The sequence below is a fragment of the Sebastes umbrosus genome, chromosome 14 (genome assembly GCF_015220745.1).
Source record: "Sebastes umbrosus isolate fSebUmb1 chromosome 14, fSebUmb1.pri, whole genome shotgun sequence".
Classification (NCBI taxonomy): Eukaryota; Metazoa; Chordata; class Actinopteri; order Perciformes; family Sebastidae; genus Sebastes; species Sebastes umbrosus.
The window spans coordinates 8,590,502-8,610,821 of record NC_051282.1 but is presented as its reverse complement, the minus strand read 5'-3'; the positions used below and the strand labels follow the sequence as shown (position 1 = coordinate 8,610,821).

The window sequence follows — 20,320 nt, the reverse complement described above, 5'->3', positions numbered from 1 at the left end:
CCGACTGATATGTTTTTGGGCTAAAACAAAGTGGACATATGTGCAGAGAGAGAAACGTAACTTGTTTTCCACAGGGGTGACCCCGCTTTGTTGTATATCTTGTAAGTGAGAAAGAGTCCAACTAGTGCCATTGCATTTATAACTACTGTTTTTTTTTCATTTTCTTCTGCTGATTATTGATAATTCTCTACTGACCCTTCCTCCAGCCTGTTTGATTGGCAGGCGGTTCACATGGAGTCCACGCCCCCTGTCAGGTGATCCACCGGGAGGAAGGAGCTGATTGGAGAGGGGCTGCTGATCCTCCCTGTATCGGTGCCACTGGGGTTCCCCCACAGGCTACTGGAATAGTTGGGCCCGCCCCAGAGGGAGGAGCTGTGGAGATCGCTGCTGTTCCACTGGGTGGGTTCAGGAGCGCGGCTGGGAAAGGGGTGAGACTGATCCATTCTGCTCTGAGAGGAGCCGATGGTCTGCCAGCTAGAGGAGGGAGTGGCCAATGACTGCCCTTGTGCAAAGAAACGGTTGATTTCCTCCTCGCTGGCAAACTCGGCCAGAATAGTAGTGTTCCCCAAAACACACCTGCAGAGAGACAAAGAGGTGAGACACAGCACGTGTGAGTGAGTGTGTGTTGCTCCAAAACATCCTGTGGCGGGAATCGGCAATAGGTAATCCGAATGTGTTTACATCGATTACATAACTTGCCCACTGCCCCCACCGTTGATTTGATTTTTTTTTTACAGAAATAAAACCCATTTAGTTCATTTTTGCATATCAGCACCGTGTTATTTGGCAATATTTTGGAATTAAACCCAATGTTATAACGGAACCATAACGTTAATGAGGCAATTGCCTTGCTGAGGACGGAGCAGTCATAGCTGGTGTGCATGATGCAGAAGCGCCGGGTGGAAACCTGCGGCCCCGTAGCCAAATCTCAACTGGAGAGGCCAGACACACAGCCATCCAACGGTAAAGATCAAAGTAAGCGCTCTACAGATATACATATTTACCTGTAAAATGTCCGGTATGGTCGGTAACACCGGTATTGTCACAAGTTTATTAACCGTGGGAAAGGTTCCTCACTGTGACATCCCTATCATAGTGGTGCAACACACTGCTTTTTGGTTTTATTGAATTTTAAAAATGATCAAATGTTCAGAGGTCAAAACCAACTCATTTAGACTTATAGAGGCTACTTTTGATTAAGTTTCAGTCAGATTGGATGGAAATATTTAAAATAACGTGCATTGATCTCACTGCTATGCGTGAACATCGATACTTTCCCTTTCTAAAGTGTTGTCTTGCTCATGCTTGAGGCAGTTGCCTGTATACATGACAAGCAACTGACAATCTCGAGGAGAAATCTAGCTGAGGACATCAGGTCTATATTATCTCCTGCCCTGGTGACGGTGACTAATACTGAGTTTCTTCTGGCATTTAAGAAATCAACTTACTGGCAACAGCCAACTGTGCACATAAACAAAATGAATGCGTCACACAGTTAGAATACAGGGGCTGACTGTAAAACTGAACTTCTATTCATCTCTCCAGCCGCTGACTGATCCATTTCATTTTGTAAAAGGACAGAGTAAAGTATTGAACAGGCCAGTCAATGAACCATTATGAGACTGTAAATACAGGGCGACTGCTTTAACACAGAAATGGAAAAGTAGAGTGTGTGTGTGTGTGTGTGTGTGTGTGTGTGTGTGTGTGTGTGTGTGTCCGATGTCCTTACATGTGCAGGCTCTTCTGGGCCTTTGCGGCCTCATCCTTGGAGCTGTAGCATACCACGGCGTTACCGTGCGGCAGGTTGAGGTGGAATGTGATCAGAGGGCCGTGCTGCATGCACAAGGTCCTCAGGGTAGAGCCGTCAATCTGTGAGACACAAACACAGACGGGATGAATGGGGACAGTTGTTAAAACAACTGTTGCCAAATATGCAGAAATGTGTCCTCAAGAGTTCAGTTTGTTGAATATGAACTGACAAAAAACACCGTTGAATAAAGTTGCAGAGTGGAAGGAGCTATTTTAGGCGCCCATGTTTCCAGATGTAAAAATCCCATTCACATCCCATACAGTCAATGTTACATGACTCACAGTTGGAGCTCTTTTATGACTTGGATCAGCAAGAAACTCTCCCGGTTCAATCATCAGTCCAAAATATAACTGTGTCTGAAAATATCTGGTTCTTTGTGTACGAGCCTGTGTACATAAAATCTTCAAGGTAGGAGTTCAAATCACTTCAAATTTTGGGTACATTTTGGATGAATTCATCAACTATGGCGCTAGGTTTTGTTCTAATCTGCAACGCAGGAGCGTTTCAAATTAACCAACACTCTGATTCAAGTATTGTAGTTGTTTGAACCATCTGTCAGGACAAAGTGACATGACAAAACAGGATTTCTCAGAAACAAAGTTGAAATAATTAATTGAGGTGCCCCATAACAAAAACGTATACGATCATTGCATTATCCAGGAGAATCTCATGTTTCTATGTTACGTAATACTAAGGATATGGTTTAAGAAAAAATAGAAATAGGAATGCAGAGTTGGGAAAACGCCAGAACCACTCTGCAACTCTATAGGATGACAATAACAAAACAAAAACACAGATTCAGTGTTATGTTATGTCCGTGCATGTACCTGAGGTGTGAGATTTTTCAGAACAAGCCATTGGGATCTCCCTGAGCTGCTGCTGCTGCTGCTGCTGTCGCCCCAACTGGAACCTGCCAATACAAGTGGAAGAGTACAGGTTAGTAGCTGTATGGAGTTGTACACCCTGCATGTATGGCATGTATGGTTAGAGAGTATATGTCTAGCTTTGTCCACAACTCCAAGATATTCAGTTTACTGTCATAGAGGAGTAAAGAAACCAGAAAATATTCACATTTAAGAAGCTGGAATCAGAGAAGTTAGACTTTTTTTCTTAAAAAAAAAATGCTCAAACCAATTATCAAAATAGTTAATTCATTTAAAGTTTAACAACTAACAGGTAGTATATATAAGTGTGTATGTGTGTCTCCCTCTGCTCTCACCAGGTGTGTATCTGGACTCAGAAGAGGCCCACCCCCCTAGCCTCAGGGCAGAGCCGTCCCAGCCAGAGGAGGCAGAGCTGGGCTTCTGGCTGGTGAGGCCGGGTGGTGGTCTGGAGGGGGCCGCCACAGACATCGCCTTGGGAGGCAGGGGGACCTTCCACAGCTCATGGGCCAGGGAGGAGTTGGACACAGAACCGCCGCCGGGAGACCACTTTGACTCACTGGGTCTGGCTGCAAGGAGAGAGGAGTGAAACTTGTTTACGCCCTCCTGTCCATTTACACAGATCTGCTCACCGTCTCTCTCTACATACTTTTAAGTCACACATTTGTCATATTGTCCTATAACAGCAAAAGTAAAAGTCTAAAACCAGAGAATACAAAAACCAAATGCAGAGAACATGGTGTAAGGTCAGCTGGACAGACCTCTCTTTGAGGTAAGAAAGTTGTGTATAGTTGTATAAAGTTGATGTCCTCTTAAAGTGGACAAGATAGCAAAGGCTGAATTCCAAACAGGAGCGCATACCTGAAGTGCTTTGTGCTGTACTGGTGAGGGAACCGCTGTGGCTGGAGGCACGAATGGATGACCAGGCACTGTTAGAAGGCATCGTGGTGTTCAGTGATGAGGATGGCCCTGGAAATACAGAGAAAGAGAAGAGTTAGTGTCTGTGAGAGCAGTTTATCATATCTGAATCTAGCATCCTATCTGATCATCAAACCTGAGTCCTTTCAAATATCTTATTAAATTTATTCAGGTTTAGTTTTCAACATTTTTAGTGAATAACAAAACAAAAATGAATAACTTGATATTCAGGAATTAAAACTCAACTGAGATCTTTAATGAGATTTTGTGGCTCAGAAGGCAGAAAGACTGAAAATCTATATAATGTTGACCACCTGAAGCTACAACCTGATGAGATCTGAGCAGCATAACAGATGAAATCATGAATAAAATTATGTAAATCTGAGCCATTACAACATGTGTGGCTTATTTGGGTTTTACAATTTTATTAAAAAATCATGCCATACAAATCATCTATTTAATACAAGCTAACAAAGCTCACGAAAAAAAGACAGCCTGCTTCATGGTACAGAGTGGTGCTTCTTTCTCTAAGAAACCATCTTTGATCTGGCTTACAATTAATAAAATCTGCCGGTGACTCATTTCAACCAGTAAAACAGACAGTTGGTGGCTAAGAATGAAGCACATACTTCCTACAGGTTTTACACATTGTTCATTGCTAATAAAATAAAAAAAAAAGAGATAAAATATTGGATAAGAGATATAAAAGACTTTGTGTTTATGCCCGGCCATATGTGTGATCTACCGTTGTTCCTGTCCCTGAGGTGGTCTGTGTCGCGGACGGTGTTGATGGAGAGGTTGTTGATGACACTGCCAGGGGTCACGTAAGGGTCAGTCTCAGGGTCAATGTTGGGGTAACCTTTCCAAGGCTCCCCGGGCCGGAACTCTGCAGACACAAAAATAGCCATTAGTTGTTTTCGTTGCAAACATTTTGTTTTGTTTGGTTGGTTTGTGCATGTGAAAGCTTGTGTACCTGGGGGCCAGGTGACAGTGTTTCCATGGGGCGGGGGGGGAATTGGCACGGGGCGGCCAGCCATCACCCACCGAGCCCATTGATTGGCCGGGAGGACTCAGGGGAGATGGGCCAGGAGACAGGAAGTCATAGAAGGGAGAGTCCTCCAGACGCAGCCCAGACGACATAGCACCTGTGGGACGAACACACATAAACATGAGGATGCAATCGCACAGACTAAAACTCATTTTGGTTATACACTATAGTGCCATCAGAGCATTATACTATTTAATTATTTAAATAACTTATTTTTGAATAAAAAGTTTTAATCAGCATATATTCTTATAAGCATATTTTAACAAACAAGGTGACAGATTGAACTGCAACTGTTATGTCCAACATGAGTGCAAGGCTTATGTTTAACTGAAACTTTAAATACAGTATATTGCAATGTGTTCAATACTGGACATGCTTTTTTAAAGCCATTTTTTCAAGTCTAAAGGAGGCAACTGTGCAGGAAATAAACCTTTTTCACAGTTTCAGTGTTTACATGATGGTGTGTACATGATTAACTCTCCTATATAGACAATCGATGTATAAACAACTCTGATGGCACTTTTAATATCAGCAGGCCAGTCTGACGCTACAGCATGTACAGTCACAAACACAAACAAAGGTTCTTCCGTACCAGGTTTGCTGTTCTGCTCCAGAGGGTCAGTAGCCCAAAGTTTCTTCAGTCTGGACTGGGGTGGCTCTTTGTAGCTCACAGCTCCGCCACCACTACCACCACCACCCATGTCCAGGGGTACATTCAGGTTAGAGTTCAAGCCTGATGGGAGAGATTGAGGAAGAGGAAGAGGGATTAAATGTATGAAGAAATTCAACAGAAATAGTCAAAACTAAAAGTCAATTTACATATTCAAATATCTACAACTAAATCTTTAAAATGTGGGGGAATATACTGATTAAAATGACTAACAGTTAACGTACTTAAAGGGAAGTTGCTGAAGGATCCGAGAGCAGCAGCGTCCTTCTGCATCTCAGGGGTGTTGTGGGACATGTAGTTATCCAGGTAAGGTTTGTGGAGCGGGGGCTGTTTCAGCAGGGAGGGGTCCAGGTGCCGCGGTGGCATCATTGATGGAGACGAACCAATAGGACGTGTCTAAGGACGGGAGGTAGAAGGTTAGAAAACCATGAAGACACAAATGTTTCATGAAATAAAACCTTTTTGGGTGTAATGAAGCAGGATTCAGAGGGATTTTTAGACACACACACACACCTGTTCAGACGGTCGTCCCACAGGCATGGGTCTCTGGCTCTGAGCTTTCTGCTGCTGTTGCTGCTGCTGCTGCTGCTGCTGCTGCTGCTGCTGCTGCTGGAGGAGAAGTCGCTGCAGACAGAAAAGAAGAAAAAAGTAAATAAAAACTGCTGATGTTTTTGTATCTCTCAGATTAAGTTTTGTATGCGTGTATTGTATTGCATAGTACTGTATACTTCAAATACATTTGTAGGCAGTTTGATGTAGTTGTCAGTCTGACAATGCTGCAAAGGACTATTATACAAGGCTCACCAAGATATCTCTTTGATTGCAGATACATGTATGTGTGTTCAAGTGCATGCTTCCTCCATCACTCTACCTGTAACTGGTTGATCTGGTTGAGCTGTGACAGCTGGTTGAGCTGGGAGAGTTGGTTGAGCATAGCCACCTGCTGAGGGCCAAACAGAGGGTTCAGACCTCCGTTACCTCCTGGGTACTTCAACAGGGATGGAGGCACCTGAACACAACAACATTTGGGTTTTAGTTTATATTATATCATTCACATTTTCCTGTGAATTAGATGTTAAACACAAATGAAACCATGGATGAGAGAGTGGGAGTAAAAAAAAAAGTGAATTTGGTTGAGCGGAAAATGGAGCTACTTCACTCTTAGACTTATAAAAGCAATGTAATGAACAGTTGCAATGGCATCTGAATGAAATGAAAAAAAACAACGATTTATGTGCGTGATCTACCTGAGAGGGCAGGATGGGTGGAGGCACTTGGTTGCGGAGGTTGGGTTGAGGGGGGATCTGGGACTGGGGGCCGCCTCGGCCCTGTGCTACGCTGCTGCCACCCATCATAGGGTTTACATTCTGAGCAGGGAAGACAAACACACACACACACAAATGGTCAAACAACTTGCAGCAAACTTTAAAATGTGGTTTTGTCATTCATAATTGTCATGAGGCAGGACAGAAACTATCAATCATAAACCCTCTTTTAGTGACTTTGTGACCACAGGGTTTTAAGTAAACTCATTCAACATTTTGGTGGGTAAACTGCTAGAATATCATTGTGGTTCAACTCCATTTTTTTCACATAATATGATTTTCTTATTGTTATTATCTTAGAGTCTGAGGCTCAAGAAAAAGAAAGAAAACATCCTCTTCATCCTTCCACACTCACCTGCCGAGCGCCCCCAGGACTAGAGTGGGCAGGAGACGGCCCAGAGTCAAGACAGGGGATAGGCTGAGCAGAAGTGGAAGAGGAAAAGCTCATGCTTTGATTGGAGGAGAGCTCATCAGAAGCTGCGTTATTGTAAGCAGAGGAGGAAACGGACAGCTGCAGAAGCAAGGCCAGGTGCACAGCGGATGGAACGGCAAGCACAGAGGGACAGGAAGCACATCAGCAGCCAGAGAAGTTGAGAGAGGGAAGGAGAAAAGAAGGAAAAGAGTTAATTTTGCAGAAGAAGAGAGGGAGAAGGAAATAGCAAGTAAAAGAGGAAACTGAGAAGGAAAGAGTGAACAGTGTAGGAGCATGTGAAAGAGTAAGATGGGATGCATAGTAGAGAAGTAAGCGATGGGGAGGAAGGGAGTGGAGTTGAAAAAGAGAAGGTGGCACCAGAGGATGGGAGTCAGAAAGATAGAAACAAAGATCAGAGACAAGCAGCATTAAGTGAAGGAGGAAAGAAGCAAAGCCAAACAAACCCACTGCAGCTTTGAACAGAACTACGCAAGGGAATGAATCATTATTGCATAATTACAAATAAGAAATAAAACAATTAAGCATGTAAGTGTGCATATCTAATTTGGTTTTGTTGCTAAAAAGTGACAGCCTAATTAATCATGCAAACAGCAAGCTTCAAATGAAACATCCCTTTCAATAGTCCACACATCAATTGCAGTGTGTTAGAACAACCACTGTGGGGCAGAACAGGGCTGAGAGAGCACTACCCAGCCAGACAACACACAAAAGACTCTCCTCCACTCCGCACCTACCTCATGATCACCACCGCAGCACCACCTTTATCTGGTCGGTTTTACACAGCAGACCGTGTATATTACCAACCCATTAAGTGCTGGTGTGTTCTCACAGTTTGTTCCTGTGATCTTTTCTTTACCCCCACCCATAGCATACCAGGGAAACTTGGTTGTTTCTGCATACCTTGTCATAGTAAGGGCTGCGATCCATGGCAGACTCCTTGTGGAGCTGGTGTCGAGACCCAGGGTTCTTCCCCATTACTCCATTGTAGTCTCCCATACTGCCCATGTCCATGCGCTTGTCCTGCACCATCCCTGCTCCTGTCTTCATGGAGTCGTCAGGAGAGTCTCTCTGCAAGGAGAAAGACAAGAAAATGGGATATTATAGAGACAGAAAAGCATGAGTATTGCATTCATCAATCAAAGAGTATTATATATTACAGTACAGTACATTTGAAAAACTAAACAGTAAAGAGGACGAATCGCATCGCTGCACATGAACAAAGTTGGTTACAACCGCAGCTTTAAAATGGACAGGTGTTTCCTAGTGGGAACTATATGGCTGCCACACAGCCATTTAAAGATACTGAACTTTAAAGTGAAAGAGAGCACCAGCAAAACAATGAGAAATAGTACTTACAGAGAAGTTCATGCTGTTGAACTGGTTGATGAGAGGTTTCATCCAGGGTTCATCCTGTTTGTTGACTGGTTTGTTCATCTGAAACATAGCAGACAAAAGAATTATTAACTGGAGACAATTGAAGCAATATCAGGGTCACCTTTTCAACCATTTGCCTTTAAGTGTTTCTGCAAAAATGGCTAAAATAACTCTAAACTTTAACCCATGATGTGCTTTGCTTTAATGTCAAGTGTTTTGTGAGCGCAGGGATCAATGTTTTCATGTTTGGGATGAACAAATACCCAAAGCCAAAGTGGACAAACCTTGTTGGAGCATTTATGCTTGTAGTTCCAGCTGTTTTGGTCGTGGGACCTGTTGTCCTGTTGGCTGTTGCTCCACATGCCAATCTCCACCTCCTCTTCCTGGTCCCAGCTATTGCCCATGGACGCCTCCTCACCACCCCATGTCTCCATGGGCTTGGGACCTGGAGCTACAAAGAAGGTAAGGACAGAGGAAGAAACTTAATACCAACAAGTGATTGTACACGGTTCTATTGCTCATTTCATGCACTTCCTACAGGGGACTTCTCTCTCCTGCCACTTTGCACAAAAGTCGACTTGCTGAATATTCATGCTCATGTGTGCGCCTACCAGACTTATGCTGGCTGGCCCATCCAGGACCAGACTCTCTGTCATCCCTGCCAGGTCCCTCCCAGGTGGAGCTGGTGTCCATGGGCTTCCCCCAGGCAGACGTCCCGTTGTCCACTTTCACAGGTGGAGCGGGGGTAGGTTCCCATGTTAAGGACTCCTTCTTCTGGGTGTAATGCTCACCCCAACCTGGAGGAAAAGAGGGAGGTACACATTAGAATGAGGAAATACTTTCTGTGGTGTGGTATTGAACTAATAGCTTTATTATTATCATCATTATTTGAAGACACAAACAAATTGGAAGCCCCAAAGCTAAAATACACACAGAAAGGAGAGCAAAAAAACATTTCTTTATCAATACTCTCCATTTCTTTACATTTGCTCAGTCTGAAATATGCATATCTTTATCTTTGACCATAAAGAGTCTCCCTAAGACTCTCCATTAAATTGTAAATACACAACATTCAGCCTGCAGAAACAACAATATGACAATATTCCCATTGACCTGAACCACGGCATGTGATCTTGTAAATTAGTCTGCTGTTACTCTTTAGATTAACGGCAGGATCTATACTAATTTTACTTTTTTTAGTGTGGCATTACAACCCTTATGTCCAACTACCTATTAATACATTTAAACATATTACTGTATGTGTAACGTAGTGACATTTATCAAGATATATGCTTGTTTTCGTCATAGCTCTCCAACTCAGAGTAGCCTTATCAAGCTTGTTTGGACATTCGCATTTGGAGGCATCATTGCTTACCCTACTCTTTCTTGGGACCCGACCCACATATCATATTTACAATGATGCTGCAAGTTTACATTGTTTTTCTCTGCAGGAATCAGAGAGCAGAGCTCGGGGAGAGAGCCATGCTCATGTCTCTGGGGAACCCCGCGTCAACTTGCTTATGTAAGTGTTGTTTACTTTAACTCCTATGGGTGCGTAGCTGTGTGCACGGGCCCTTATGCACTTTCAAATGTGAGACTATGTGTGTTCAAGTATGAGTTCAAAAAGCTCCTGTTACAGCTGACTACTCAGACCTGCTGCTCTCTCCCTACACAGGAGGCGTTTGGGGAGATGCCAGGGATACCTCCCCGTAAAAATAGGACGGATCATGGGGTGCCCTCAGGCTCCAGTGTCCCTCATGTGACTTGACATGCTCACCCACAAGTACATGCACATAACAACTCAAAGAAACATGCCCACACAGCTAAACAGTCATGCCGAGGTAGATGCACATACACAAATTGGCACATACATGCATGTTATAAGGCAGATGTACACATTTGCTATACACTAACTCACACACAAACAGAAGTGCGTGTGCATCTGCACAGACGTAAACACATACAAACTGACAAACTGTAACCCTATCCTACATCAGCTGATCTAATGAAAGAGGAATGGGAAACACAATATCTGTGTGCACATGTTTATGAATGTTTGACAAGTTGTAGATTTTAAGACTAAATATTGACATTTAAACAATATTTTAACATTGTTTAAATATGTGTTTAGTTACATATCTATGAACATATCTATTGTTCTGACCTACTTCTTTCAATCACATAATTTTCTCTTGAATCATTGTGCTGCCGTTTCGATTTTTTGCACTTCAGTATTCACAAAAATAAAACCACAATCAACTAAAAGGAATCAAAATCTACAACCTGATTATTTTTCTCATTACAGTGGCTGGCTAGTCTGCCCCACCCTTCCCAGCCACTTTGCTGCTCCAGTTAGCTCGCTAGACAGCAACCCTAAATAACCCCAACAACCCCTCCCCTCTTCTCAGCCCACTTCTACAGAATACTCATTTTAGTTTCCCGATCTTATATTGGAACCAGTCCTATTACTAAGTCACCAGACCTCCTCCTCCACCACTCACGGTCTCTCTCGCTCTCTTTCTCTCAAACCCAACAAAAGCCAGTGTTTCTACAGAAAGCAGAATTGGCGGGTGAGGGAGAAAAGGGAGGAGGAAAAAAAGGCGAATGAGAGAAGAGAAAAATCGATGCTCTTAGCATTCCAAAGGGATGACTCAACCGGCTTTACAAAAAGCCCTCAACACAGACAACACCGTAGGGAGATGGGGGAGAATGGCTGTACGTGTTTGTTTTCTCTCCATGCCTCTGTGCAAATTGTGTATGCTTTTGAATACATTTGTGAATGTGTGTGCATCCACACGTTTTGTGTTTGTACTGTCGAAATCCTTTTAAGACCTTATTTCAGCTATCGTGAAAAGTGTGTGGGTGGTACTTGCACCTTTTTTTTTATTCATTCAAGGCTTTCAGACTGCACCAGAAGGCTTGCACTTACACACTCGTACCACTTTAGATACTGGCTCATGTCCTAGCATTTTTAATATGAACCTCAATATCAAACTAGACAAAACATAATAATCTGGATGCCAATTCACCCAGAGTCTGCACACATGTTGTCAGAACTGTGCATTTGACAATCTGCAGAGCTGAGGAATCGATTAGTACAAGTAACCAGACTAAAAACCACTGGAACATGTAAATAATGACAAGATGTTAGAGGTGTGTGGGAACGATTATTTGTACTTTCATCTATTTGTGTTGGAAGCTGTGTCTAAAAATTGCCTGACTATTGGGGTGTATAAGGTTTGTGTATTCATTACTTATTTAGTCTATGTATAGCATAGATGCATTTAAAAAAGGAAAGTGATAATTAACAGCCAATTAATTTGACTTCATCTGGCCTCTGTCTGCTCCGACTCAAACAAGGTGTGTACGTGCCTGAATACATATTACATACCAGGATTGCAGCTTTTGTCCTGGGCAACAGGCTGCATGGGCTGAGGAGGATGCATGGGCTGAGGAGGATGCATGGGCTGCGGAGGATGCATGGAGCTGCGTGCTGGGTGGGACTGGTGCTGAGTGGATGGGCCACCGGCCTCCTGGTCTGATTGGCCGGTCCTGTTCCACATGTTGACAGAACTACCGCCGTGTTTACCTAGGAAGAAAGTTTAATTGTATTTTGAGTCATCAGCTAAATGAAACGCCTTGAATTTCATATGATTTTGTTCAGGCTTTGCAATTCACAGTGAGTGTTTACCAGGGTCTCCCCAAGCTGCTGTCCCATCATCGATCTCCATCCTTCGACGAACGGACTCTGGAGAAGGCTCTTCCCACCCAGTTGCCACTGCCTCCTTCTGCCCTCCTGTGGGCATGGGGCCTCCCAGCCAGCCTGATGGATGAATACATAAGAATAAAAGTGAGCCATCATTTGTTTGTCCTCACACTAAACTTTCTTGCTGTACATTGTCAAAACTCTTGTTAACAGCTAGAATTCAATTTTGGTGCCATATAGCCTTTCTTTAACACCTAAACACACACATGCAACTAATAAGAACTTGCTCATAAACAAAAGGAAAAGATATTGATGTAGACAAAGATTCTGATGTGATGAATAATACTAATAAGTACCTGTGGGCTTGTTAGGGGCTTGATTGCCTCTAGACATGTTGGATTCAGGACCTTTTCCCCACTCGTTGGAGGGCTTGGGATTCGGATCACCCCAGTTCTGGGCTCCGTGGTTGTTCTTCATTGGCTCACCCCAGCTCTGGCTGTTACTCTGAGGATTGGGTTTGTCGGCCCAGTTGGAGCCCGGGTTCGGAGTGCTCTGGTCTGGATTATTTGATCCTCCACTCCCTGCCCAGGTGTTGCTGCTGCTGCTGCTGGTGTTGGTTCGGCTTGGCGCGTTCCAACATCCAGAGCCTGACCGGTCGCTGTCGTTGTCCCAGCTCTGTGAGTTGGCACCTTTTTGGGGCTCCCCCCAGTGGTTGCTGCCCCCTGCTCTGGCTCCATCTCCACCATTACCCCAGGATTCACTTCTGTTTCCACTACTGGAACCCCAGCCCTGCTGCGGTTTGGGTGCATTAGTCCAGGTATTGGACCTAAACAAAAACAATGAACGTGATCAATTAAGTACAACATTAAAATTACAGAAAACAAGTACATTTACTGCAAACAATACTTCTGCTTTGGTATAATCAGTATTTCTATAATGGCCAAACATCAATTACCTGTCATCTTTGTTAATGTTATTGCTCCAGGTGTTACTGTTGTTGGTGCTCCCCTTGTAGCCAGATCCATCGTTCCAGCTACTCTGCCCACCTGCTCCACTCGCTGGGCCTTTGCTGTCCCACCCAGAGGTTGGCCGTTCTCCCCAGCCAGAACCTCCTGTACCAGGGCCTGAGCTGCCTGGCCCACCCCCCCAACCTGCAAGTACATGAAAGGGATATCAACTTTTGCCTACTGCAACAGAAATTTGAGTTCTAAATTTCACTAAAATACATTCACACACACACAAGTTTCATACAGATTATAGTCCTACCTCCGGATGTCTGGGAGGGAGCTGCCGGTGTTGCTGGGCCCCATCCGGAGCCTCCGCTGCTCGGCTTTCTCTCGTCTCCACTGGGACCTTTTTGCCGATTGTTAGCAGGAGAATTGACATCCCAGGAGGTGTTCTGCCGTACGGGCGTCTGTCCCCATCCAGTGTTGGACAGAACCCTCGGGTCCACATCGACCTGGGACGCATCTGATTGTACTGTTGCAGGATGGATAACTTTTCTGCGATTTCCCCCTTTTGACTGGCTGCTGTCTCTGTCTGAGCTGGATTGGCCTCCAGAGCTCTCTGCGCTTCCCTCACTTCCTCCAGAGCGAGGCCAGCCTCCAGTGACACTCCCCACGCCATGGTTTCCACCTCCTCCACCACCTCCTCCACCTCCCATTCCCATGGCGTCATCCTCCAGGCTCTTCCAGCCATTGTTGGCAGAGCTTCCTTTATGACTTCCAGCATCTGAATGGTTGTTACCAGGTGTTATTGATCCCCATTCTCCATTTGACATCTTGTTAGATGTGGAAGAGGACGATGATGACGAGGAAGAAGACGACGCGCTGCTCCCCCAGGGGCGAGGTATCCCTGCTGAAGGGCCCATCGTAGTTTGGTTCCCATTTCCTGGTGTTTGGCCTGCAGAGCCTGGGACTTGATTTGAGCCGATACCCCAGGACAAGTTGCTCTGAGGCTGGTTTGGGTTATTGGCGGGCCCCTGGTCCCAGCGTGGGGCCCCAGTGTTATTGTGGTTATTATTACTCTTGTAAGCAGCAGTAGAGGAAATTTGGGGGTTCCCAGCCTGCATTAAGGCAGGATTTTGGGGGTTCACAGTGTCTGCATTTGGGGGGCCCTTGTCTCCAGGGTAGGTAGTTGCACCCCAAGGCGTACCGAAGGCCCCTGGACCCCCCAGCTCTCCTTGGGGGTGCTGGGGGGCTGATGAGGGGTTTCCATTGGCCAGCGGACCCCCATTCCCTCCTCCAACAGAGCCCCAGGAGCAATCCCCACTGAGTTGGGGTGAGGCGGTAGAGTTTGGTGGACTAGAGGTCATTGTGGCATTAGTAGTAGTAGTAGTAGTAGTAGTATTCATCATAATAGTGTTATTTGGTCCATTGGATTCAGAGTTAAGGTTGGTAGGCTGTAGGCCACCATTTCCACTGTTGCTGCTTCCTAACACCTTGCTGCTTGCTGTACCATTATTCACCTCAGTGTCTTCCATCATACTGCTGTTGTTCGGAGCTGCCATGCCACCCCAGCCCAGCATGGGGCCCTGTTGGGGAGCTATACCCAGTTTGGAACTCATCCCCTGAGCCTGTGGAGGCCGTTGGCCCTGGGACACTGGGCTTGGGGTTGGATTCTGCGGCCAGGCACCGTGGTTGGCATTTGGGTTTAAAGTGTTTGGGTTTAACCCTCCATTGATGCAGGGGGTGCTTCCGCCGGTGGTGATCATGTTGCTGCCCCATACACCACTGTTATTGACGGGCTTGTTGTTGTGGTTACCCATGTTATTGCTGCCAATACTGCTGGACCCAGCCACAGAGTAGTGGGAGGATCCGGTGATGTTATTGTTTCCATTACTTGCACCGCTGATGGTTCCCACGCCTCCACCAACTACCTGATGACTGTTGCCGTTGCTGTCTCCATTCACTGAAACGCCGACCATCATGGCAGATGTCACCATAGAAGAGGAGGGAGAAGAAGCCGTAGAAGACACAGAGGAAGAAGCATTTGCTGACATCATCATCACTGTCGTCACAGCGGCGAGGTTTTTCTCTGAGCCGATCGAGGAGCTAGAGTCTGCGTCCATGCATTCTGATGCCAACTCGGGGTCTGATCCTGACCCGCAGCCAGATGAGGAAGAAGACGAGGAGCAAGAGAATGAAGAGGAGGAGGGAGGCCAGACGGAAGAGTTGGTTGAAGAAGGGTTGTTGGGTTTGTCGGTGCTTCCGTCCACTAGGACTTTGCCCCAGTTGCTGTTGCCGTCACTGCTGCAGGGAGAGCCAGAGGACCAGGGGGAAGGCTCATATTGCGAGTCTAAGCCAGGATGGTCCAGACCTGGAGAGAGAAGGTGGACATGGCAGAAGATACGGTTGGATTGGAGATTTAAAAAAAAAAAAAGACAGTCAAATTTTAGAAAAACTGCATTTATTTAATCAAGCCAACCAAAAGGTGCCTTTTCATCATTGTCATGAAATTATATGACAGTAAAATATACTATATCAAGTAAAGCAACAGATATGGTTAAATTCAACCTCATTCAGTCACTTTGAGATTTTTCTATTCCCTCCAACCTTCAGCTGCCCAACTGTTCTGGATGTGATCAGTGCCAGGGCCGAGCCTGGACACAGCTGCCACCATTTTGTCACCACAGCAGGACCCAAAAGCATGCCAAAGCTATAAACTAGGATTCAGGGAGGCAGAGGACGACCATCAGCAGGAGAGAAGAGATAGAGGGCGTAGGGGAGATGGCAATTGTGTGTGAAGAGAGGGAGGGAGGGGAGGAGGTGGTGTCAGCTGAAAAGACTCAGACTTGGTTTAAACTGTGATATTTTTCGGAATTCATTACAACTGTCTGACATCATCCGCATTCAGACCTGGCATGTCTCTAAAATTAGACTCCGGAGACCACTTGTGATCTGATTTTGCTTTCATGGCTATTATGCACACACTCATTCAGTTATAATGGCGAGTGCCTATATTTTCAGGGCTAAAGCAACCATCTGTGCGTCGCCTTATTCATCAGAATTTGCCAACAATCTTTGTCACTCAAACGGCATTATTGCAGTGGGAGCCCCCATTCATTTGCTGTGGTAATGAAATAAGGTACTTTTGATACTAACTCTCAATGAAGGCGTTTTAATGTGAAAGCAGTGTAGCAGTGGAGTAGGACTTCAATGCAAAATATTTTTCTAAAAGTGTTGACAACAAGGTTAGCTAAATTTACCAAAAGCTGAGTTTATCCAAATAGACAATATTCTTTGTTGTTTTTTGCCAGGAAGTTGGTGAGACATTGCAAGGACTAAATAGAGTTTTCGGCATCTTATGGAAATGATTGGTCTATAAAAACTAGCAAGGACTGAATTTTGGTCTTGTTTTTTTCTGGCTTATGAATAATCATTGAATTTTTAGCAACAGAAGGGAAAAAACATCACACAGGAGCTTTGCAATTAGCTTTTTGTTTGTGAGCAAACCTTACCTATCCTATCCTATGATGATACAGAGGGCAGCATGCCCACAGCACTGGCTCTGAGGCAGCTCACAGCAGCACAGCACTGTTTTATTATTTAAATACTAGCTTTTATTCGACAATTCACACTTAGTCGTCATATTCTTTCAATCACAGCATCTACTGCTTATTTATTTCTTTTCTTTTTCACTTGGTTGCCCATCTCTGGGTCCTTCTCTCACTTTCAAAGCCTTTCTTTCACATAAACTGGTTGCCAGATCTCTGTGGCGCTTATGCTTGCCAAGTCTCCTCTTGCACTCTTTCAACACCCACTTTCTCACTCACTCACTCATTCATCTCTCTCTCTCCGTCTCTATGATATGCCATGAATAAAATGCATCATCTGACAAAGTCAGGTGAGACAGGGTGTACGTAGTCTGTCGATCACAAAGCAGAAAGCCAAAGTAAGACACTGGGAGGAAGAATGAAACGCAAGAAGAACGGGGAAGGAAGAAGGCAATGTGTAGTCACCTGTTTGATTAGGGGAGTGGCTGACGGAATCCCGAATGGGAGCCATGCCTGGAAACAGAGAAGAGGAAAGACTGTCAAACAGACTCAGAGGGAGGTAGAGATAGAGCCAGAAAACAAACACAGAGGGGAGATGTTAGAAATAGGTAGGACAGATAGAACATTCAATGAGAATCAAGCAAATAGAAAAGAAAACAAGAGTTTTAAAGTCAGAGAGGTTCAAAGTAAGAAGGGCTTGCAAATAGAAGAGCATTAGTAGAAAGACCCTGCTGAACCTAAGTTAGTAGTTACAATTGGTTATCCATATTATTTAATATTTGACTTTAAGTAACTCTGCAAATAAGTAATAACTTCTTACATTTGTGTGCAATTCTCAGTGATTTGTCGGAGCTGAATTTGGTGCTTATTCTCAATTTGGATTTCTCTTTTAGCACAATGTGCTTCAGTGTTTATGACTGCACACTGAGAAATCAACATGTTCCAGTAATTTTGCTGAATATCACTGTTGTGATATCAATTCAGACAAAAAAAAAAATTTTCTTTACATATTTCAAAAACCTCAGTAAACTAGAAACAGTTTTGAAGAATCAATGTTGCACAAAAGAAGCATGTTTGAGATGCAATTTAGAGTAGCCAATACCTAATTCATTGCAGTCTTATGCAAATTGGAAATCTGTTACTTATTCTGACTAGATATGTTTGTTTCCAACTATTTGGGATAGAATTACAAGTAGAAATTCATCAAAAGCTTTGAGCAAGAGCACACCCACATTCTAACATTTATTGCCATTTAAATGTAATTGTGCAATTGTTTTCTTCTTATCCAGGAATGTTATTATTGGGGGACAGAGTGCTTGTGGAGGCTAGTGTCTCTGTGTGTGTGTGTGTTTGAGGATACAGACAGATCTAACTGAGTGTAATCCACTGCTGTTTGCTTGCGTTCTTTTCGTAGTTTACCTGTGAGTGCGGCTCGTGGCTGCTGCTCCCGGCTGGGCAGGAGGGCGTCCCCGGGATGAGTGGAGAACAGGTGACCTCTGGTTCCCAGGTCGACGAAGGGGAGGTCAAAGGTCAAAGCTCAGAGGGGACAGCCTCAAGGGTCTGAGGTGAAGAGGCAGGGCTTGTCAGAGCGGGCAGCAGGCTGATCAGGCCCCCTTGGCATTGCTGAGGACTGTATGTGTGTGCGTTTGTGTGTTTACGTGTATATGTGGGGAGGGGGAAGGGGGGATGTGGTTTAGATTTAGGACTCTGCCTTGACTTGGTATGCTCTGGCACTGCAGAGAGAGACAGAAAGAGACAAAAGAGGAGAGAAAGATGGTTAGGTCAACATATTGTACGTATTATCAACAACTAAAAATCATTTTAAACGACTCAGTCGCTTCATCCATCACCAACAACGATTTTTAAATTGTTTCTAGAGCATTTCAGAGATCCGTCACTTGAATGTCTCATGGAACATACTTTTATATCAATCCACAGAGAAAGTGCGTCATAAATGATCAAACATTACACAGTCAAACAATGGGAAGGTTTGACTTGTCTAGCTACGGAAATTTGGCCTAACGTGGTGCACTTATTAATAGCCAAAGTAATTGTGGTCACAGTTACAGTTGCCAGTGACAGCCACTTCCACTATGCCAATACAGCGATGTTATGGAAATATATTAGGAGCATTTTTGATCCAGGGAACGCAGCCTTCTCCTTTCCCTCCGTTCTCCTGTTGAACAAGACTAATTATTCCCATCTCCCTGGTACACTGGAGTAGAGGTCTGCAAGCCCATCAGGACCCAATGGGACCCCGACACACAATCGAACTGTATCAATTTGGGACAGACTCGGGCCATTTATATATTCTTTATAAACCGGGGTCGACTCGGCTCATTTAACTTCAATAGAGTGCTACAGGAACGAGTCCTAAAACCCGGAAATGATTTAGCATTTTAGCATATCAGGTTCCCTCGTCTGGAAGTCAATGGGTTTTTTTTAATGGGTTTTTGGTTAGATGCCTGAAATAAGGTCTGTGGTTAACACAAGCCTAAGAGATTTTAACGTTTTGTTCTATAATATAAAATACATCAGTGTAGGGCTCTGCACTGGAGCGTGAGACAAGTCTGTGAGTCAGCTAAGTTAGTCAGAAAAGTAGCAAGAAGAAGGAGTGACACAATGACCTCCACGCACAACTTCTCTTCTTAAAGGTGGATGAATGTGTATGGGTTAGACTAGATTAGGGTTATACAACAAGCTTAAAGCTGGCAGCACTTCCCTGGGACACCATGGCAGGCAAAACCTCTTAGCCCAGGACAGAGACAGAAAAGTAGTAAGGGGGCAAAGACAGCAGGGGACAGTGAGTGAAGGAGGTAAAAGAGGACAAAGGCACAAATCAATGAAGAAGAGACACACAGACATACTTCAGTAAAAGTGGACCAGTGCATTTGACAGCAAGACGAAAAGTGTGTGCGTGTCTCCTGACCTTTTCCTAGTGCAGGTTAGGCAAGTGTGTTAGCCCTCTCTGCCTGCTGCAGCAGTACACAGGTCTATTTATAAACCTTCAGTTCAAATAGCAACCACTCTGTTCACTAGCCAACATGATAAGAGAACAAACAAACCCATGTGTGGACACTGAGCGGGTTTGCAGATGCAATGAAGCATGTATGTGTTACAAGTTTGGAGCATGTGTTGCACATTTTATTGATTCTAATATGCAGCGTGGAAGGACATGTTTGTTGAAGGAAAAAAATAACCTATCTGCAACAAGACAAAATAATCCAACTACTGCGATTCATATAAGGGAAATGGTTTCTTTCAGACACACAAACAAGCAGCCAATGCTATAAAACCTTACATACTGACCAGAGGCACTTAACTGAGGCCAAACTCCACCTTTATTAACTCACAGCTCACTAGCACGCATGGGTGTACCGCCAGCATCTAAACATAAAACCTGCCAGAAGCTGCTTCTGGAACCAATCAAAAAACAGAAAGGATGATGTTACATAATCATTACAAAATTCTCTCCAAAGAAAGGGGCCCAAAAGTATTTTAAAGAAGAAGCATTATGCAAAAGAAACAAAAAAGCAGAGCAGAAAGGTAGAGTATTGACCTGTTCCCTCCAGCAGCCACAGCACTAAAAAGGGCAAGGCCATTCCAGCAAACTGAGTTGTTTACTTCCATGGATCCTGACTCAACCTTCCTACATGGAGA

At 44.4% G+C, this 20,320-nt stretch overlaps 1 protein-coding gene across 1 annotated transcript; it reads right to left on the bottom strand.

The window, feature by feature from the left end:
• Positions 1–227: 227 nt before the first annotated feature.
• Positions 228–20,320, bottom strand: LOC119501593 (trinucleotide repeat-containing gene 6A protein-like). The gene is given in 26 exon segments (XM_037792050.1): positions 228–576; positions 1,730–1,869; positions 2,638–2,720; positions 3,030–3,260; positions 3,553–3,660; positions 4,355–4,495; positions 4,583–4,619; positions 4,621–4,754; positions 5,250–5,390; positions 5,552–5,723; positions 5,841–5,951; positions 6,199–6,336; positions 6,575–6,694; positions 7,008–7,163; positions 7,986–8,153; positions 8,442–8,519; positions 8,744–8,910; positions 9,071–9,256; positions 11,851–12,048; positions 12,151–12,282; positions 12,522–12,991; positions 13,121–13,316; positions 13,432–15,483; positions 17,126–17,173; positions 18,080–18,393; positions 20,220–20,320. Coding segments are annotated over 24 exon segments (5,754 nt in total). The 5' UTR covers positions 17,172–17,173; positions 18,080–18,393; positions 20,220–20,320.